At 37.5% G+C, this 22,902-nt stretch overlaps 1 protein-coding gene across 2 annotated transcripts in view; it reads left to right on the forward strand.

Moving 5' to 3' along the window:
* Positions 1-22,902, forward strand: part of dym (dymeclin) — a 147,033-nt gene that overhangs the window by 23,509 nt on the left and 100,622 nt on the right. For both annotated transcript variants that reach the window (XM_088910899.1, XM_088910898.1), the window contains 2 exons: positions 8,881-9,006; positions 10,788-10,930. In XM_088910899.1, the coding sequence (XP_088767025.1) occupies positions 8,881-9,006; positions 10,788-10,930 (269 nt within the window). The remainder of the gene's footprint in view (positions 1-8,880; positions 9,007-10,787; positions 10,931-22,902) is intronic.

Below are 22,902 nucleotides of genomic sequence, written 5' to 3' on the forward strand. Positions count from 1 at the left end.
AGGTCAGTGACTATTAAGTCCTCTGTAGTGGTCTGTGGCTAGACATAGAGCTGCTGCCTTGGTACATTTGTGTTGGATTTTTCCATTTTTTATCCACTCAGTTTGGAATTCCCAATCATTTCTCTCTGTCTCAGCTCCCAAAAATGACTCCTGTACAGTATGGTGAGAATGGGGATGAAGACCTGTCTGCAACCTCCATAGTTATTCTTTTCCCCCAATAGTCATTTCTCATACTAACATCAAGTCTGTCTCCACCTTGGGACTTACAGGAGCAAGGAGACCTCTGGCTGACTAATTCCAACCATAACTCTTGGGGAGGTGCTTAGACAAATTGTTTGCTAATGTCTGTGTGCATCTCCCTGCCACTATTAGCTAATCGCATGACCCAGCTTGAACATGTGATATGTTTTTTTTAGAATTATTATTCCTGTGGAGATTTAAAAGGTTCATAAGGAACTGGCATTACTTCAGAAAATCCAGTCACCTATGTGATGAGTGAGTAGTGGCATGCAAATAGCTTTAATGATTAGTCGCCTTTTCAGCTGCGTATGGCCTTGGGAATGGTATTTTGCCATTTAGTATTGTACCATGATGACAGCATTTCCATGTAGCACCTAATTTTTATTAAAATACTAATTCATTGCAACATATGAGAACTACCTTCTGCTCTGTCTGCACATGTATTATGACTTCCGTTTGTAGTAAATGGTAAAGTTGTTATATTTGTACCTGCCAAAATACAGCTCTGTTGCATACTTATTGGAATTGTTAATATATTAAATGTTGTTGAGATATTGCAAGAGCAATATGGTCCTAAGTGGAGGAGTCCTAAGATTTTTGAATAACATGGTCAAACATTTGAACAAAACAAAGCACATGGGAAATTAAGAGAAGTAAGTCATTTTTGTGACTTCTTTTACATTCAAGGAATAGTGTTTGGAAAAATGGGATGAGACAGTGTTTAAATTTCCCTAGCACACCTTATTCTGAACGTGCCTTGGAATGGGACAATAAGTGTCAAGAGATTTAATTTAGAGATTATACAAAACAAAATATTTCTGGATCTATTTTGTAGATTAGCAGAAGTGTAATTAAATGTCAAGAGCAGAGAAGTGTTTTTTAAAAAATCCACCTATATTATTTGCGATAACTCAATGTTCTTGATTACCATATGTTCTTTAATACAAAAACAGTGCCCTTTCCAGGTAAATGCTTCCAAGTCCTTGTAAAGTTGATAGGTTCCCTGTATGTTTGAGATGTCAGTAGGTAAAAGTAAATATAGTATACCCAATTCCTTCACTTCCGAGATTTCATCTGGGCACCTTGATTTGTAAAGATCTTCTTCAATCATGAAACAGTTCCCCAGCTGAAGCATGGACACAGAGAAGATGACTGTCTCTGGAATACACAGCTCATTCTAACTAGCACTCAATACTATGGAGAAATCCAGGTTTGTTTGATATTAGCCTTACCTGTTGTGTTATTCCTGTTTTCAAAGAGGGTGGAAATGGGGAGTGCATCAGGATGCAAGCTGCAAAGGTAGAGGTTAATTCCCAGCTTAAAGTGAAATAAGTAAAAAATAAAATTGAAATTAAGATTTTCGAATTGCCCGTAACCTACATAATTTATTTTTTTCCATAAGTGTGCCAGGTAGCACATTACTGTGAATGGGATTTTATTTCATTAACTTTGACAAACTGAAGTGTCGAATGCACTGACATGGATTCTAGAATGCGTCAAGCCCCACTGGAGATCCAGTGAGCTGTAGATCCCAGATAAAACACATGTACCTCCCATGTGAGCTGCCACATTAATTTGGGGCGCAACATTGTATCTGTTGTGCTAAATCTTGTATGGGTTTTCCAACTAGTGTTCGGTGCACACTGCAAACACACAGTCTAGAAGTAAACAGTGCTGTCATATTACAGGAAAATAGCAGTGACATATCCTGTAATGAGAGTCGCTAATTTTATTTTTTATTTTGAAACAAGGAAGTGGAATTCCTTTTTTTTTTTTCCAAAGAAGTTTACATTGGGAGTGTTTTCCTGATCTCAGTCTATTTTTTCCTCAGAATTATATACCATTTTTAGGCATAAAATGATAAGAAAGAATGTCACATACTAGGCACTGGTTTGGTAATTATTTGGAAAGTATGTCGAGGTGTACTTTTTACTCACCTGAGAAATGGAAGTACAGGTTTTGTCTGTTTTTGACGGTGGTTTTCCATTATTGACTTCAACTCTTTCCCCAGCAGGGCTTTCGTGCCAGTTAGGATTTTTTTTTTCCTTTGCTCTCATCACCATGCATTAGATGGATATTTTTGGCAGGGGCAATGAAAAGCTGATGAAAAGAGCAGGGGTTCCAATTGCACTGAAACCTGCCTGCCACAGGTTCAGAAAGTCAGTGAATAAGAAGTTATTCTATTTATTTAAAGATCTTTTGTGTAATGGAAGACAGAGATCACGTATGGAATAAGACCAAATATAAAGGGTGATTGATAAAGACTTTACTGAGATACAACCCCTTTTGTGGGGGAGAGTGTTGTTACAGTATATTTCAGATGTATCTCATTGCTCAGTGATTGAGAGGACTTAAAAGTGTTATTTGACATCCGCTGCCTTATAATTGTTTCTAAACAAACAGGTAGAATTTATGCCGTTCAGGATTACAAAACCAGTTATTTTACCATCGGTCCTTCAAAATCCTTATTTGTAAGTCCATTAAAGTTTTCTTACCTTGTGTCCCACAAGGGCTTTCAAGTCATTTTGGATCATTTCATTCTAAGGCCTCCTTGTGGGGCCATTAAATCTGTTAGCAGATCGAAGGTAACAGGAAGTCATTTTCATTATGAGCACACCTAGTAGTCTGAAAGCCATATGGTTACTTTAGCAGGAAAATGCATTTAAAAATCACTCAGAGGTTGACAGCTGGATAATGAATTTTTAGCTGCCCTGCTGCACAGCAGTTTGAAAGCAACCACTTTTGCATGTATTCTACAGAAGATTGACCGAATATAACTAACTTGTTCAGGGGCACTCATAGGTCAAAGGGCATTGTAGATTTTATTTTTCGTGAAACTAATACACCTATGCAGGTGATGATCCGGACAAAGAATTTTCATAGAGGCAACAGCAATATTTAAACGGGGTCCTTAGCACATTGTTGCTTTAGTATTGGAATCAGAATGCCTTTATCTTCTTACATTATCCCTAGGAAACAGATTATTTAAAAGGTTTTTGTAAGTGGAACCTTACAAAGATCTACATGCAGTTTTGAAATGGCCATTGTTCCAGGGTCTCATTGCTATGATACAAAGGTTATCTGATGTGGGTCCCTGTATGTCATCAGCAGTTTTTAACAGTGGTGCACTGGACACACCCCTGCGGCTGCTCGGCCCATGACAGGGACAGGATAATGCTGATATTTTGGGAGAGCGCTGGTCACACATGGTCCTTTGAAGGTAAAAGTTCCCAACGCAATGTGGGATCACTTTGCTGTGAGTATTTTAGAAACCCGGGGTACTTGGAGAAGATATGTCAAGCTTGTGACATTTGACTTGGAGCCAAATTTCAGGAAATGCCCCCAAAAGAGACCGTTTATTGTTTTCGTGGAAGAGTCCCTCAGCTGAGCTCTGATCTTTGTACACTTGCACGACTTCCTTATCAGATAGGGCCCATGTAATTCATTCTGACAGAGGAGATTATCAGAAGTGCATAATTAGACACAAGGCAGGCTTCGTCCTTCACTTTTACATTTTAAAACATCAGCTGCACTTCTGACTTGGCATTGTGTGGCACTTCCTATTGATACTTATAGTACCTCTTACTCATGTTTAAAATTAGATTTTTTTGGAAGGTCTTGGTTTATACTCCCACACTGTGTTATGGTTTTATATTGTCCGTATTTTGCCACAGTACTGTGCTCATTTTTCCTTTAAATTTTCAAAATACTTTGTATATGTCAGAGTATTTTGTTCACTATTTGCAATCACGTCCAAATGCATGACCCCTCAACCCACATCTATTTTCCACAGCCATTGACCTGATCCTTTAATCATGATGGCAGGGGTGAGTTGATCATTAAAATGGTCTTTTTTTCCTTCAGACCAGGTAGTGTTGCATGGCTTTCACCATCAAATTTGAACGTTCAGTAAATCTGTGTGACATGTTCCATCCTGGAGCACAAAAATGGGTCAGGAAGAGCTGGTCTGTTGGTGAAAGTTTAAAGTCGGTGAAATGTTTCCTTGTCCTACTCGGGAAGTACTGAGATTCTTTTGGAAATAAAAAATTACCCCGAGGTCACTTCAGGAGACTGATCTCAGCCGGTTGTGTTATTTCCTTCCCTGTTCTGTGCCATGAGACTTCGGCAAGCAGAGCCTGGAAGCTGCAGTACCTTTTGTTGTGGTCGTCACAGAATGTCATTTTTCTTTTCTGTTTTTTTTTTCTAAATGTCTAAATAAATCTTTAAAGGTGCTTAATTTAATCGCTTAAGTGTATTCTGGAGGAAATTGCTCCATCGTTTGACACATAAAACACCTTTTAAGTGACCTCTAAATTATTATCTCATAAAACAAACTTGCTCCTACTATAAACGCTTTGCCGGTTTGCTGTGACGTCCAGTGCTGTCGAACTAAGCTTTTGGTTGCTGTTTTGCCAAGAAATGGAAGGCTGCCTGTTTTCTGTCATGGTTGGATTTGAATCCAGGGTGGCAAACATGGACTCTGGGTGTCTGAACTACCCTTCTTCATATCCTCTTCTCATCAAACCTCTGACCATGACAGACTGTCAAGATGGGACCTATGAGGGCAGTCCCCTCAGTCCCATTTCCCAGCCTTCTGCATAACCTTTCGCCATCCTGAACGCTGCACAGGAAGGACGATATTTAAACCTGCTTCCTGTGCGATTTCGAGGGCTGCGATTAGCAGTATGTTTTCTGGCCCGACGGGGAGTGACATCAGCTTTACAAGCGGATGAAACTGCAGATATGGCGAACAATAACTGGCCTCCTTGTCGTGAAAATGCTGCTTAGTGGTGAGAGTGGACCAAGTTTTCTCTCACTAAATAAAGCAGGAAAAAAAAAGACAGCAGATCTTAAGCACGGCCCATTTTGTATATCCCACAAACATAGTGCTGTGGAACACTTAAATTTAACTGTGCAATTGACACTTTTCAACTAATGAAACACCACATTTGAACAGTCTTTGAATTAATTGTAAGAGCAATACATATTTACAGGTTTTATTCATAATTTAATGTAAGCATGGTTTGTCTAGTCTAAGTTTTTTTTAAATGTACAATGTATCAAAAACTGCACATGTTTTTTTAGACTACAATAATAGACACCTATATATTGGTCTGTAGTATGGGATTTTAAGTCATGTATTAAAACATCTATTTATACATTGACTTTGCTTCTTGAAATACTTTCATGTTCATTAATAATGTAATACACAGCAAAAAAAACTTACCTGCATGCCCGTTCAAATGCTCCAAGAAAATAGTTTTTGCACATCAGTTTTTCTGTCTAAAAGGCATATAGTACTGTTGATCTATGTTGGAACATTTCAGTCAGCATTTAATTTTTATGTTTGCACCTTATAATTTTTTAAAAGGCAAAGTATTTTAGCAGCATTGTATTTTGTGTGCTGTACATTGTTTAATTATCATTTTAAAGGGGTTTAAGGTACTTTAATAAAAGCATATGCTGTATACTGTATATCGTTTGTTGACAGTATTATTAGAACTTAGGGCTTTGTCATACAGGTGACTTTAAACTCTCTGTAGCTTATGTTCTTGAGTTCAAGGTGCAACAAGTCACTAGTGTGGATGTGCTCAGCAGGCAGTGTCCTGGACAGTGTCCAAAGACAGTGTACTGTCCTTCACCTCACCCGGGCTGGGTCATACTGGTGAGTCTAGCTGAGAGGGAAATTGATGCATTCATACGTATAGATGAAAATTAAGAAGAAGGAAAAATGAAAACAAAAAGGAAATGCTGATTGCATAGCACACCATTGTGACCAATTCTGTGGAAATTAATGTTTTACAAGTAATGAAATTCTGAAGCTCTGAAGGTGGTCAGTAATGTCATGGGTGTAGGAAGTGAGGAAGAGTCAGCTGTGCCAAGGAGACCAAAACTGCCCCTTGACTGATTCAAGAATGTAAGAAAGACCGTAAAAACTGCAGGGAAAGACGAACAAATCCTGGTAAAAATAGTTAACCATAGTTAGAAAGCGAAAGGTGCCAGTGCCAAATAGCAGCACAGGGTAGGAAAATGAACGTGATAGCCAATGAAATGAAAAGGAAGGAACGAACAATAGGCATTGCTGGGACAGGAACAACATTTCAATCTGATACCTTTGTTGGCAGGCACTGAGGCGTGGAAACTAAAGCCGCACGTTTCTCAAGCATAAATATACAAGTGGAATTTTAAAGGTTCGGTGAGATAAAAAGAGCAAAACTGTTGAGGAAAGTTCAACATACTGCTTTGCTCATTTGTGAATGTTCCTCATCTATAAGAGTTGTGGTTATTAATCCTCTCTTGTAGAAATTTAATGAAAATGACTTACCTCTCCAATAACATAACAAAAAACTAAAACATATAGTCGTAAACGGGTAATAAAATGGATTGTGATTTGCAGTCACAGTTGAAGGCAGAACTATTTAGTTAGGTTACTGAGCTAATCCATCAATGAGTGTTACTGAGGTAATCTATATTATGTGCTCTTTGGTGCATTCATCTTATTCCTCGCTGCGATTTGATCACTGTCTTTCAGTCATACTCCCAACCCCAGGCCAAAGAGCACCCTCCAACAGTGGCCAGTTCTGCTCTGCCAAAAGGCTGGCCCCCTGTTGTGCGAGTTTTAAATGTGATTGGTTGTCCTAAGGGCTTATATCACTGTAACAAGCACATGTGGCGAATGTGCTCTGTTACAGTTGCGTAAGTGCAGTGTACTATTTGTTTTTCCATGGTAAAAATGAAGATTGATAACAGATGATTTCTCCATTGTGAATCCGAAGTTAAAACCACACTCGAACCAACTCCTAATGTTGCTTGGGTGACATAAACTTTAAATTGTGCACAAGATGTGAAGCCCTGTTTTACTACATGTATAATGAATGGTAACATTGGCACCAAAAAGTTTTTTTCGTCAGGCAGCATTCTAGTAAGAAAGTGTGTTCTGTCTTCCCACATTGTTAAAAGCTCTTGAGTGTTTGTTAAAGGTATTATAACATCCAGATATGGATTCAATATAAACCAGTGTAATTTGAATGTGTTTATGTTTAAAGCTGAAATATGATACCCCATATAATGAGTTTTTACTACATGGGAGAGTCGTCATCAAGGTGGTGTGAACCAGAGAGAATGAAACAGCAGGGAAAAAGAGAGCAATTTTACAGCAGCTCCGAATTCCAGCTTCCTCCAGCTCTCGCCCCTATCTCTCAGACACTCAGAGGTTACTGCGTGTCGTCTGACTCACTGCCTGCTCCGGGGGAACACCAGCCAATGTAAATGTTGATAATAGGACGGCAGGTCGCAGGTCAGAAAACAATCTGGCACGTTGAAGAGTGCCTGTAGCCCAGAAACAATGCAGAGCTGCGGGCTGACGCCAGCCCCATGTCAGGATCCTGCTGAAGTGTAATTAATTACACCCTTCAAGCTCAATGTGAGCTCTCAGGCTCCTCAATACTCAGTGTATTGATTCTGATTCCATCAGACTGCCAGTCTTCCTGTCTGACGATAGACTGCTGAAAGGAGAGTTCTGTGGTCTTTTTTCTCCTCTTTTGTCAAGCAGTGCCACTAATTTTTACGGTAAAGATAACCGGCACAGATCAATGCGTGGGTGATTTGTCTAGTCTGGGGAGACCTGTCTGCATTTCGCTGCCCTCTGGCTTGAATGTAATGGTCTTAGTTCACCTCCCAGCCCCTTTCTCTTGAATGTCGGAATGGAAGATTACGGGCTTGGCGCCAAGCTGCCAGTCTAGGGTGATCCACAGACCATGCCACACCGGCCTTGGTAACTGTACAGTAAGAGCATCAAGGAGGGAGGACTGACAGGTGGTTAAATACCTTCTAACATCCCTGTGATCTCCCATGAACTGTTGCTCTGAAGGGTAACACTATGCATTACTCAATTTTAGCTCTTCAAATTTAAACAATAGATGAGGATTCCTGTTTTGGGTTTTTTTTTTAAAGCAACTTGATTCTGTTTCTCTTCCTTTAGTGTTTTTCATTGTGCTTACAATGATCACACTGCCACGCTTTTCATACGAGTTCGATCTGTTGTTTTCAAGTGTACTTGCCTGCGTCATTTGTGACCCCCAGAAAAGGAAAAGCACTTTTGGTCTAGATAAGGAACATCCTGAAAACATTTTTTTTTTCAGAAAGAACCCAAACTGACTAATTGTTTACCGTCCCTTTTCATAATTTCAGTGTTGACATTTTGAAGCTTTCATCTCGCATGTATTCATTTTTTGTCAAGCTGGAGGTTGAGATCTGAGGTCTTACCTGCGCCACTGTCAGTAATACTGTTTTCTTATTTTGTTTTTGGTCCTTCTGAAATAAAGGGACTGTATACTTATTTATATAGTATAATTTAATCTTGAAAACTATATCCTGAAACCTTAGTGGAAGTCAAGACTTTTCTTGCTTGAATTGATTCTTGCTTTCTTTGTTTTTTTTTTATGTGCTTTTTCTTTTCCCTTATAAACAAGTCCCATCATTCGTGGTCCACTGTGGGGTAAAATTCCATTGCTCTGGTAAATTCTGTCATTTTCTGTTATTCAGATCAAGGCTTTCTAACATACATCCGCTGTACTAATGTAAACCAAAGAACTTCATTGAACTTTGAGCTGATTGAATTGACATCTTTTTTTTTTCTAGGGACATCACTTACAGCATCCTGTTTGAAGCAGTGACCACTGTCCTGGTCCTACTTTCTTCTCAGCTGTTTCACAAGGAAGTCTTAAGAGATAGTCTCATTTACAAGTACCTGATGCAAGGTCGTTGGTGAGTGGGATCATTTGTTTTTCTCGAGTTCCAGTTTCAGACATTAACCTCACCATTGAATTCTGTGCTTCATTATACCCCAAAACTGTTCCTGCCAGAGGAGGCCATTGCATATAACCTGCATGACATATTGATGTGCATATTACTGACATACAAAATAACGTTCCCACACATTCTGAAATGCTTCCATAAATGTATTTATTATTGTATTGAAGAAATACAGATTTCGAGATTAATGCATATCTCTTTAACTCTCCTTAGTATGGAGTTACTTCTATGTTGTGCCAAAACTGTTGGAATGTTAATCATTTATACTCTTATCTATACAAAATCATATTGAGGTATTACTGGTTTTTAGTTAATATATAGAGACATGTAAACAGTATTTGAATTGTATAGTAATCATATTGTAAAATACTATATACGAGTCAAAATGTTGACCTTGTTGGCATGCAGTATTAAAAAATGAGATGACTTGGAAAGCAGTTTAACAAATATTTTCTTTTTCATCTTTAGTGTCGTGCAGTTACGGTAAGGCAATGTGAGGAAATTCTGCAACAGCCGCTTAAAATAGTAGATAAGGAGACTGCTAATGTAATATCAGATCAACTAGATATTTTTTACCAACTTGGAAAAGAAGACCAGTATTTTATCAGTATTGTTGTTTTCAAAAGTAAACTTACAAGACAGATTTGAGAAATCTGAGAAATCTCTTTGAATGAAAAGGGCAAAAGGGAAAAGTTATGACAGCTGCTATGGAAAGGCAGCGGTGATTCTGCCAAAAAGATACACCTTGATTACAATATGGTATTTACCATGTTTTTTTAGTACGGCTGTTTTGCATATTTTAGGAATTTGTTATTTTAGATTTTGGAAATAGCTGAAATTGGATTGTTTTTGAAAGCTCACTAGACATTGATATCTCTGTTACAGAGCAACATGAGCAATTTCCCTTTCTGGGAGAATCTTAAAAAGTCACCCAATTTCCTCATAAAGAAATAGGCACAAAAAAACAAAGTATGTGTTTAATAATCACAAAGGCGTACTGAAATGTGATATGTTAAGAGTGCTACATAGTGATTTTTTGATACAGTATGTGAATTATGTTTAGTTGATAAATTTCAGTGCTTTACAAGGGCACTAATTCCAAATGAGAATTCAACACGAAATAACTGTGGTTTAAAATAAAAGTGAGGGTTATTATGACCAACTAATAAATGCTGAAATCTTTTGAAGAGTCCCTCACCACTTTTTAAAACAACATTTTTTTTCTTTCCACGTGCTGATAATTTCCACAATTTTTGCAGCTATTTTCTAAATCTTTTGCAGTATTTGTACTATGTTCTGATAAAAGGACAGGGCTTCTACTACAAACCCTTACCAGGATGCTTGCTTGCCCCAGCCATAGACATCTCCCAAAAGCCAAAGAGTGACTGGAGGATCTGTTTGTTTAAAATAGACAGGATATACTTAGCCCAAGGCCTTGTAGCTTGTGCCCTACAGACTACTGACTTATTATACCTGTAAAAAATATGAATATAAGATAAATTAGAAATAAACAGACAAGAAATATGTTAATCTGAGTCCAAAGTGTACATAATTGGTTTATTTTAAAGCCCCATCGCAAGATAAAGCACATTGTTAATGTTTGTGTTTTTCATCCAGTTCACCTTGCTGGCATTTCAAATGGTGCAATGTTTCTGTACGTCGGAACTTTGTAAGTGCTATTTTAACCCATGTTAAAGTGCATTGCATCTCTGATTGCATTTGCTTATTCACAGTTTGCCGCTCACCAGTAGACTGGTGAAGACTTTGCTCTACAACTTCATCCGGCAAGAGAAGTGTCCACCTCCAACTACTCAAATCTTCGAGCCACAGGCAGAAGGAGGAGGACTTCTGTATGGACTGGCTTCAGGAGTTGCAAGTGAGTACTGAAGAATGAACTAAATCTTTAACAAGCCTTGGGACATGCACACAAAGCTACTGTACTTTGCACTCTGTGTTTTAGCGATGGATAAAAAAAGCCTGTAATTTATCTAGCAGGTCCTGCAGCTTGACTTGACTTGTCTCTCATCACACTAGTGACATTGGTATTAGGTGGGGCAGGAGATCGGGTGAGCAGCGAGCTCCTATTTTCTGCAGTTGTTTTGGCAGTCTATTGTAATGTTGTGCGTGTAAAAAAAATCTATTATACAACCTTAAAGGAATCTGCAATTTAAATACTTAGAGATGAAAACTCACTGTGAAAACAAATGAAAATTATTCTTGTTCTGAGCCTGCCTGACATTGTTTCTCAGATACAGCGGCTCTCACAGCAGGAAAATATTACAGCATTCCTTTGGGGTGGTTTTAAAGGCTCCGAATTGGGTTCCAGATAGGATTGTCACTTTTTCAAGAAATAAATTGAAATATTCATCATTCAAAACTCTGTGGGGTTTTGTTTCCACAAAGGAGTTACATGAAAACAGTTGTAGTCAGTCTATAATGAAAAAGGATATTACGAAGAAAATGCAAAAAGCTAGAAAAAAGTCAGATGGATTCGGAACTTTTTTTTCGGAACTTTTTTAAAAGAAATTAATGCCAGCTTTACAGCAGTAAATTCCATTGGTCCTAGTTGTATGTGCATGTAAATGTCACGCCATCTCCTTATGGCCTGGTCAGTCACTGAACCCTGTTGATTGTCTTTGACTGATCCATCTGAAAATGTCTATGTAAATCCTCACACTCCCTAATACAGATAAACAAATTACCAGGTATTTTATTTAATGTAACATGTCCCCCTAATCAGTTCGATCTACCCGTGAGACTCCAGAAAACCTTGAATAAAGCTGCCACAACGTTGTTGTCGAAAAGGGTGCTGATTCTATAGTAGTGTCCTCAGTTCTGATGTGTTGTGTCAGCCGCTAAATCTTTACACCTGAAATGAGCAAGTGACACCTCTCAAATGGGAGAGATGATTTAGACCTTTACTGAATTGGCCTCTTGAGCGACTCATTTCAGTTCATCCGTGGTATTATGAACTCACTTGAACAAAATATTAGTTTTAATGAAGTCACTTGAGTGTTTTATAAACTCGCTCTCAAGCTTGGTCCGTTTTACATCCTGTAATTTGTAGAGTGTGAGGAGAACACTCCTGACAGTAATGCATTGCCAAGGCAACCGACGCATACTGTGATGTGCGATACCTGTTCTCTGAAGTCCTGTGCAGTTTCTTTTCAACTCTTAGCTTTAAATGAAAGTTTTAGTGTATACTGTAGTCTCTGGATCGTAAAATCTTGTTTATTGCAATAGAGGACAATTTAAATCGCTGTGTTTTTGCATATTCCTACTACATTTCTAAAGAAATATTATTACTGAAAACTGCTCTCAGAGTAATGTGGTAGTGGCAAAAATTGAAAATTTAAGCAATACAAATCACTTTTCTTAGTCATGTAAGTGGAGCCCAATATAAAACCCTACTAACAGTTAAAATCAGAAGTATTTATAAACTGAACTAACTATAAAGTAAATAGCAATTTTTGTCCAGCTGTGTTAATCTACCTTGCCAGTACTTGGAGCTATAATTAGTGTCATCGGGGTAGGTAAGTCTAACAGTAACTCACTACAGTTCACTTCCCAAATGCTTACGTCAGGTACAATATGTGAGAATAGAACTTACAGCAAGGAGATTTCTAGCCTATCATAATGCCAAGGATCATCTTTTAATGGTGAGATTGTGTTTTTCAGAGTGTGAATGCTGTCTGTGTCACTCGGTGATGGAATGGTTTGAACTTTGTGAGCTTCATCTCTAAAGTGGTACTTTAACTTTATTGGAGGATATATCTGCATTCTTGTGGTCTGAGATGCAAAGACACACACACAGACAAATCACCCACATACACCCATTCTGTCAGACAGGCGGTGTCTCTAAATTACATGGGCTTGGCGGCTTTGCATGTCTTCTTGTCTTGTTCATTTGACAGAACTTGCTGTCATATTTATTCCTCCTCCAGGAGGCGATGCGCTCATATTCATGACACATTTCAGCTGCTTGAGAAGATCAGTCCCCTCTGCAGCTTCTGTTCACAGGGAAACGGCGTCTGAGATGAAGTCACACGTGTCATTAAAAGAAAGCATTCCAAACTGTAATCTTTTCAGGGTGTTGCTGCAAACCAAGGAAGACCAATGAAGCCTCTATAAAATGGGCATTTTGCAAGAGTCCTTGTTTCGCTCATGCTATGGGACTCTTTCCAGACATTTCACAAGGCTTTAGAAAGGTCAGCAGAAGGTCTGATTAGCATTTTTTGCTGCCCTGAGACTATTTTGTGCAGACTGTTATGAGTTGCGGCGGAGAGGGCTGACACTTTGGGCCTTAATATTTTTTCCTGTTACATACTCAGAAGGTCAGGGAGATTTTCCAACACTGTGTGGTAAGATTAATAAAATCTGCACTACACAAGTATATTAAGCCGCACGTTTTGTGTAAAGACCTGTTTGTGTGCTGATTTTCAGCTGCTAAAGGAACATTCTATTTTCTTATGGATCCCCTCACTTTTCATCTTTAATTTGTCTGAAGACATTCATTTTCACAATTATGAAGAATAGAGCTGAAATACTAAGTCTCACTGTAGCATCTCTATTTGCAAGATCCTGCTTTGGGACTTATATTTTTGGGAGATGGTTCTTTGATGCACCTTCCTACACAATTAAGCGTGGAGAGATCCTTTAACAAATTAAAACTGGCACACAGAAATTAGAAGGTGCTATTAACAGTTTTATACCATCATAAGTGGTATACCAAATCTTTTTTTTTTGACGGTATGTTATTATAAGCAATTGTAAATTATTTACGAAGTTGACAGTGAGATGTAAACCCAGAGGGGTGTTAACAAAGTAAATTAGATTTTAGATGTATTATGGACATTTTGTACTGTCATGAAGTGTGGATTAAAGAAACTCAAGCATTGAGGAAGTTAAGGTACAGTATACTGTACTTATATCAATCTATGCTCTCTGCCCCAGTTTCAAATGTGAAGTTATTGCTGAAAGCAACTCCTGTTGCTTTTCCGTTTTTTACATTGTAAAGTTGGTGTTCTTTATAACCACTGTTTAATTTCTGATATAGAAATAAACTTTCTGTTCAAAGGATTGAGAACATGCTAGAAAAGTATATTGCATCAAGTATTTTACATGTTCCAAAGGAGTGGCTGGAACTAGGTACTTCTGAATATTTATCAACACGCCATTAATCTCAGCCTTTACAATTTAATGGGATCATTTAAATGAAACAAAAATATATTCTGATATGAAATAATCCATGAAGCTCCTCCTGCCAACTTCACTTCTCTTCACATTCTGTTTTTTTCATCTTTGTTTGAGTTGCCAAATCTTAGCTATTGACTTTTTTTTCCTTTAAAGAAATCATTTCTACCCTGCTGCTTTGTCTTGGCTGTTATTTAAATCCAGACAGGTCAATATAGATTTAAATGCTTTTTAAAATCTGAAGGCTTTGGATTTTCATCCTTACCACGTAAAGTAAATCAGGCAAACACTGTATATGCCTGATGGCAGGTATCCTCTGTAGATGTTTTATCAATAGACTTTTCAAATTCTCATTCCCAAAGCTTTTACCTGGCTTCTTAGATTATTTTTTGTCCTCCAGTCTCTTGTGAAATAGATAGTACACAGAATTGAAATCGATGATCAGAGCCAAAGAAAGCAATTGTTCTTATCTTCGTGGTAGCCATGATATTCAGATATTAGTCTACACTGAAGTTGTTTGCGTTGAGCCAAGAAAGATAACCAAAATGGTGCATTCAGATTGTCCTTTTTTTTCTCCTGGATCCTGGTGTGTACATGAAACACATGTCTATATCAAGGCTCCTGGGGACCTCCAGTATCTCAGTATGACAGCAATCTTAGTCATCAGAACAGCGTCCAGGTTGAACTATTATCTGAGAAATATTAATTTCTCAAGCTAAAGACTAAACAGCCTTAAGGCTTATTCTCAAATGGCTAATACAGTATTGTTGTCATTCATTATTACACCCATTGTGTATTATGGGCTTTATCCTCATATTTCTTAAGTTAATGCACTGAATAAATATCGTAATGATGCCCAAAAAGAAGCAATTCACATTCTTCGTTTCAAGTAGCCCCTATTTAATCATGATAAGGTACAGTCTGTGTGCATTGTAGTGAAGTGTAGTGAATACTATGCATTAACGTTTGTTTTTAACACATTGGAATCACCACCTGTGATTGCTGCAACTGGAACGGAAGGAAAGAGTCAAAATGTGACAGCTGTGCTCCGATTGTATTGCTGCTGTTTCAAACACCTGATCATTTGATCTTAGAAGTATTTTAGATCTTCGTGAACTGCTGATAACCCATTATCACTACAATAGTGTAAGTCGTTGTCCTAACAGAACAACCTCGATCTTCTTTAAGGAATTGACAGAGACAAGTACAATTAAGCACTTTCTACTTATCCAAAAGTTGTAGTAGAATTAGCAAAGAGATGACTGGAAGTACACATTTACATTTATAGTGTATATCACGGGTAAGATGCATTCTTACTGCTCCATCATCTTTAACTTTAACTGCTATTTTGTTTTTTGTGTTCTTCAGTGTGGTTCTGTGAGTCCTTATGACAGTGATGAAGTATGCTTTATTAATTTAGCTTGGGGCTCTGACCTTTTCTCTTTAGCTTTAGAGTTACATGCACATGATGTGACCAAGTCTTGAGTGGCGACTCTTTTTAATTACCGAAGTAATTTGATTTCACGGGGCAAGAAAATCTTGCACATCAGTTCGCTGCGGGTTTGAACAACAAAGCGCCTTCATAGTCAGATCACAGGATTTTGTTTAATCTGTTTTTGCTTCCCGTTACCTACCTTAAAGCCCCACTAATCAATTGTCTGTTTTATAATCAATCTGCTACATTTTCTATTCTACTTATCTGAAACTTTGAAGGCTTGCTGCCACTCATCTGATTATTTCCTTTCACTCTGGTACAATGTACTATATCTGTGCAGCCCTAAGAAAGACACTTTGTGGAGTGGCAAAGTGCTGTATTGTTGAAGGATGAGATGTTAATACATTGGCATTGTTGATGTTTAAGATGTACAACAATATCACTAAATATATGGTTGATGAATCACTCTTAAAGCCTCTTAACAAATCACTCTCAATTGTATGCACCTGAATCATACAAGTCTTCAAGGTCTACATCTTCATCTCTATAACATTACTCAGCGGTGTAAATGCATGTCACAAAGTTAATATTTCACATGATCAAAGGCAGCATCGATCTGTATCAAGTGGCAAGATACTGTATCTGCATTTCATTGCTGTGCACTGGCTATTGCAGCAGCCATCTGAAGATGATGAAAGGTGCCCTTAATCCATCTGACTTGTAGAGATGTCTTTTCTCAGTGCTGTCCTTTTTTTTCCTCTTGCAACATATACTGTATAAACTGTACTGCTACATATGGGTACTGTACTATAGATTTTGTAAGTAACCCCAATACCTCAGAATTTGTCAAGTATTTTTAAGGTACGGTGGGTCAGATTGACCATCGCTGAAGAAAACAAAATGTTTTTAAGACTAATATAGCCAAACCTGCATATTTGTTGCCTCTTTTATGGTTAAAAAATCACCTACTCAGATGGCTTACATGGCATGTACAACATTTGTTATATAAGCAAGGGTACAAGATACAGTCAGAAACTCACAAAGCTATTTGCTTTCAAGTGCAGGTAGCAATGTTTTATTTTTTCCAGCAATGCTTGAATTCGCAGTATAAAATGAACTTCTGTTTGACCTAATTCAAGGGCTTTTCACTAATTTTTTCCAACTCACTTTTGCTAATGGATCCACCTAGTTGTCCTAATGGGCCTTGATGTCCTTAATGGACTTTTATCTTATTCTTAGCGGTCTGCATGCTGTAACAAAGCTAAGCTAACCTAGGTACTCATGGTTAATAGAAATATTGAAATGGTGCAGGCCCTAATTTTGAGGTGCTTGTGTGGAGGTGGGTGGGGGTTCTTCATTTATTATTTTCTGTACATGCACAGGTTTTCCTTCAGATCTCTTCCCTGTTTAATGCTTATAGGTAGATAAGGAACAAAAATGCACTTACTTGCACTGTGCTAATGATCGTCACAACATGAGGACAATTTTTCAAACTTTATTTTTATTGTTATGACTTTGAAGTTTGAAGGTTCCTGTCTGTTGAAAGGTTTGCAGAGGAAGCATCATAAAATGCACTTTAAGACAACATGAGCCATCTACAGTATAAAGGTGACTGCCTTGAGGTGAGAATAAAATGGTGCCATACTCTGTGAATTCAGTGAAAAGTATTGTTTGCACATGTAGCCTCTAATGAGTGATGCCTGTCCTAGCTCTCTCATGTCATACAACTGAAAAGGCTCTGAAATGGCATCTGTCTGGTTTCAGATATACAACTGGCAGTGTACCAGGTGTGTATCATTAGCGTAAGGAGGCTCTGCTTGCGAAAAAAGATTTTTCTTGACTTGTTTTTGAGTTTGCTTTTATTATGTTCCTATGAAGGTTTAATCACTCCACTAATGACAGTTCAGATAATGGTTGGGGCAGGCCAATAGATAGATTCAAACCTCAGTTTTTTCATTCTTTCTTTATTTTCAGACCTCCCTGCCCTCTCTCCATTTTCCTCCTCACATCCATTGTCTGCTAAATAATCTTTCTTATTTCTCACCATAACTTTCCGACCCTGAAATGCATCTTACAGCCCTACTGTGAACCTCTTCTAAGTAATCTAAGAAGTATTTTATGATGTGGTGAGCAGAATTGAATACATTGAATAATGTGATGAAAAGTAAGCACTTTTAAAGCTTTTTCACTGACGTATCCGTGCTTTTTGAACCTTTTCAGTGTGGTACATGGTACATTTTGTTTTCTGGGTAAGAGCAGTCTGCAGTTAAATGATGTCATCCCAAAATTCTTTGGTCTTTAAGTAACGTCAGATTGAGCTGATTTTAATGTTGATTGATGTTAATGTTTTTATGTTTATTGATTTCCTTAAAGGAAAGTAAAAACCAAAATCCCAATATTTATTCTCAAATCATAAGACCATAAACTAGATTACAATCAAGAAGCCATGCAGCCTCTCTGTTTGGTTTCTAGCAGGTAATCTGAGAATCTCATCCAGTCAAAAGAAGCTAGGGCATCACCCATGACTACATGATTGGATAGATTGCTATACCTATATACACCAATAACCTTTTGTGTAAAAAAAGAGGCTGCTGTTACAGTTTTAGCTCACTTCTTCCCAGTTTCTGCCTGTACAATCTAGTTTGTGTTTCATTGTTGATTTGGAACAGGTCAATGGGGTTGACTTTGTCAATACCTTTCAAGGATTTTGAATAATAGTCTGTGTTTTGTTACTTTACCAGTAATTATCATTTAGTGTTTTTAGCATTTACTATTTTTTTCTTTCTGTACAATTATTCTTGCATAATTTATTTGGCCATTTTAATTTCTTTTGTATACGCCTATGTGATATACAGTAGCTGCCTTGTCTCAGTCATAATTTGTTTTACTTTATTATCTTTTCAGATATGTTTCACATAGAAACTCCATTTTGTACTCGTCACTAATTTGTTTGAAGTCTGACAAAAACAGTCTCAAGTTTGAAAATATTGTGACCCTAATGTTTAAAATATATGCTATTATAAATCCCTGTTTTGAATTTTAGCCAGTAGTATCTCGACAAGCTTTTCCTCTTGTGGGGGAACTATAAAACTATTTAACAAAGATTTTTCATTCCCCAGTTTGGTTACTAGTGGTATCTATCCCAGCCTATCATACTTCTTTATCTTATGTGTGCATCAAACATTGTGCAATATCACAACCTCACGCCACCAAGTGGGCATTCCTGATGTCATCACATAGGTTCTTGTTAACTGTTACCACCTCAGTATAACCCTAATGCTAATTTGCTCATTCATAACTCCAATATTAATCCATACATTTTCAGATTTTGCTTTGGTGGTTACCTTTAATAAGAAAGCTGTGTAGATTAGTGGGTAGGGCTCTGGCTTGCAGATCAAATCTCTCCAGGATTTGATTTACATCAGGGTTAAATCTGGTGCTTGAATGAGGTCCTTTGCTCAGATTTGAAATGCCCTGCTGTGTAAATAGTTACTCTCCCAATTTGAAATGAGAACGAATAAAAAAAAAAACTGCTCTGATCTGACTGATCTGGAGGAATAGGTGAACAAATAAAACAGTAGTAACAGCCAGCAGAAAAACTTTAGGGTAACATACATCAGCATCAGGAAGATGCATGTGACACAAGCACTCTCCCAAAAATCCCTGCTTTATACACAAAATGTAATGCAATTACACCTCCCATGGAGGCGATTATATATTTAAAGACTGTGGGTCGATGCAGAAGAAAGTCCACATTGTCTCAAAGTTTACACTTTGAGTTGAGTTGATCACTTGGAGTTGATTAAGGGTGGAAGTTCTTTTACTTCTTAAAAGAACCTGCTCCTTCCCCACAAAGTAATTCATGTTAAGGTAATGTGCTGTTGCTTCTGAACTATTGGTTCTATCCCAAAGTTATAAGGGATCAACTATTGTACCTATTTAACTACTAACTGAAGTGACACTTGCCGTGTGGCTCAGCTCGTGTACCTCAGTCAAAGATATTAAAGTTCTTGGCTTCTACATACCTTTAATAGTTCATTTTGTAGCTTTTGTAATTTAAACGTAAGTGGCTCAGATGCGTTATATTTCATAGATACAAATTTCCATTCACTGCGAATTGCAGCGGGCTTTGCATTCATTTATATAGTGATTGTTAATTAGTTTGCTAATAAGGTTATTAGGGTGAACTAATTTATTGTTCCTGCATTTTTGAAGGTTGAGGAGATGCTAATGATCTACACCACTGTAATTTAGACAAGTTCATTGCCAGATCGTGCAGCCGTTTGCTGATTTACCAAGCTAGTGAGTAGAAGCGTCGTCAGAATTATGTTATTCTCATTTAATTAAAGTTAATAGACTGTTGAGTATAACATTTCTAGGTTAACCCCTTAAAATTGTTAAAAGGATGCTTTGAAATCATGTTTAAAAGTCATCTCCTTACTTGATCATTGTCTTCCTTATCCATATTTGAAGTCGTTGCTTTGTGGTGTAGTCACTACTAAGGAGATGGTTTGAATTACAGTTTCTCTCTGAAGCACTTAAGGATTCTGTTATCTACATTAGGATATTCGTGGCAAGTTTACATGCATTACTCCCATGCAGTGGCGTTCCAGGGTTAATGCAGTAGTAATGATGTACTCATGTATTATGAAGAGAAATTGTTTTTATATTAGAAGATACACAGAATCAACCATATATTGTCACTATTTTGTAATGTGATGTGCTGTAACATTTCCTAATGTTATGTGAAATGCTTTCATATAACATGGCTCTCACTGTCAGTAGTTAGTGTCAGAACTCACTGTCACAAAATGTGAGTTCACTCGCTGTAGTTTTACAAACCTTGACTGTAATTCTAGGGGGTTCAGGGGTGCTATGTTAAAAACCTTTTCCAGGGTTTTAAGCTGGCAATGGATGTTTTAAAGAGACCTTTAAAACATACTGGCATGTGGTCCTGGAAAAACAAAGTGAAGAATATCTAAAACAGAAGAAGCTATGGGGTGTGTTGATTCACGAGGAATTGTTGCTTTTATAAAGACCTCTTGCTTTCTCATGTTAAGATGCTGTCTTTCATGTACAGTAGTTCCCTTAGGCTAAACTTGCAAACTCTAAAGGTATGCGTTTTAGAAAGAGTGATGTTTTTTGTGTAATGGCTTTTTTCAATAACTATCTGTACATTGCTTAGTAATGTCCTCTAATTCATAAGGCTTTGATATCTTGGATCTGGTATTTTACAGTAAATGGAACTGTCTTTCTTGTCAGATTTCTTTGTTGTTCCATTGTTGTGATGTATTATTAAGACCAGAATATTTTCAGGAAAGACATCTAAAGGTGACCTCCCATCCCTTCTCCTATATGTTGTCATAAGATGTTACCTCTATGATTTTTTTTCCTAATCTATAACCTGAAGCTGTTTTTCTCATAAAATCTGTTTAAATCTTGATTGAACTTTACTAAATCATGGTACTAAAAATGCTATAGCTTTCTTCTTCAGCTACTTACAGCCCAGCATGTTCATTAACACCTGCTTCTCGAGGGCTGTTGTCAGTACAGGCATTAAATCATGCACAGCCTCATGATAGCATGGTAAAATTACAGTTGACATACATCTGTTTTTTCATTCTTTCTAGTGCACGCGTATCATTTTATGTAAGTGGAGGTTTGTCTTAACTGTAAAAGATTTTCTTAAGGATAGATGTCAGATATCAAGCCTTAAGGATTTAAGAAATGGTCAGGATAGCCTGGCCTTATCTAAACAATCAAACTTAGTTATATTAGTTTTGAACCATATACTTTCCAAAACAAAAACAAAAATTCATTTGCAAATAAGTGAAGGGATCTTTTTATCCATTATTATCACAGCTCACGCTCATCTCTACTGTACAGATGCAGGATTAGTTAAAAGTCAGACAGTTCCGGCTGTTCTTTTTAATGAACTGCAGAGTGCTTGCTTTGTCCCTCTGTACAGATGAGAGAACCAGTCTCCTATCTCTGCCTCTGCTGTGCAGGCAGGGATGTGCTCTTTAGCAACACTGGGCTACTTCAAAGGACCGGCTGGATGCCCATGAGACAGAACCACACACCCTGACTAGATCAGATCAGAATGGCTAGGCTCCATGGTCTTTATGACCTTAAGGGAGAGAAGTCCTGTTAAAATTAAAATAATCATCCATTCTAAATTCGTTTGAACAGAGTTTAATTTTCCCAGCAGTGCATGGCCCAGGATGAAGTCTCCTTTGTTCGTTGCAGACGCGTATCGACTCGGGATCAGCAGACAGTTTGTCTGTGGTCTTGTTGTGATTGTAACTCTTGATTGTATTTTTTTTTTCTTGGAGAGCTTTCACGTTTGATGTCTCCTTTGAAAAATAATGAACACTATGAAATGACTAATAATGTGGAGGTAGTCTATTGATATTTATTATCATTTTATTTTAAATTCCATCATATCTCTGAGGGTGAGCCCAATGTGAGATGTTCCTCATCAGTTCACTTTTCAAGCATTTTACATTATTGGAGAAGATTGAAAATTGTTGCTTGATTCTGGATGTTGAGATGTTGTTTTGTTGCAAATGAAGCATCTTTCTCTCCCTCAATAGTACATGTACAGAATTCAGTGTAATGTAAGCATCTTTTGAAATGTATTATGTAGAGCTGTACTAATATCATATGCATTTTAACATTTTGTATTGACATTACATCAATCTTCTACAAAATGCATGGTAATTAAACAGAACTCAACAGAATGATTGATTGATGATGAAAAAGCCTGCACATTACCTCAAACATCACCATGTTTGAAAACATAATGATGGGATTAATAATAAAATCATCCTGTGTAAAGTAGTGGTAGTGTCTCTGACATTCTGAAGCATTAGATGAGACAGCTTGCTGTCTGCATGTTGTGTTCTACTCCGAAGCATTTTTTCAAGAAGAATGTTCTTTTTGGATATAATGTATTACATGCTGCTTCATTAGAGATTTTTTTTTTCCAAGTGGTTCCACATTCCGAATTTGGGCACTGACAAATAAAACAAACTGCCTGGTTGCCATGCTGCATAATTAGTCACACTTAAAGTTAAGGGGGCCTGTTCAGGGGAAAGCTGTTATTGCAAGGAAACAGGAGATGGTAGCGTGAGTGAAGGTCTGGGAGACGACAATGCTGCATTAAGATTAAACATCCTATGAGAGTATAGAATCTTTGTGGTTTGTGCTTATTAAGA

Source organism: Atractosteus spatula, chromosome 3 (genome assembly GCF_055471065.1).
Source record: "Atractosteus spatula isolate fAtrSpa1 chromosome 3, fAtrSpa1.hap1, whole genome shotgun sequence".
Taxonomy (NCBI): domain Eukaryota; kingdom Metazoa; phylum Chordata; class Actinopteri; order Semionotiformes; family Lepisosteidae; genus Atractosteus; species Atractosteus spatula.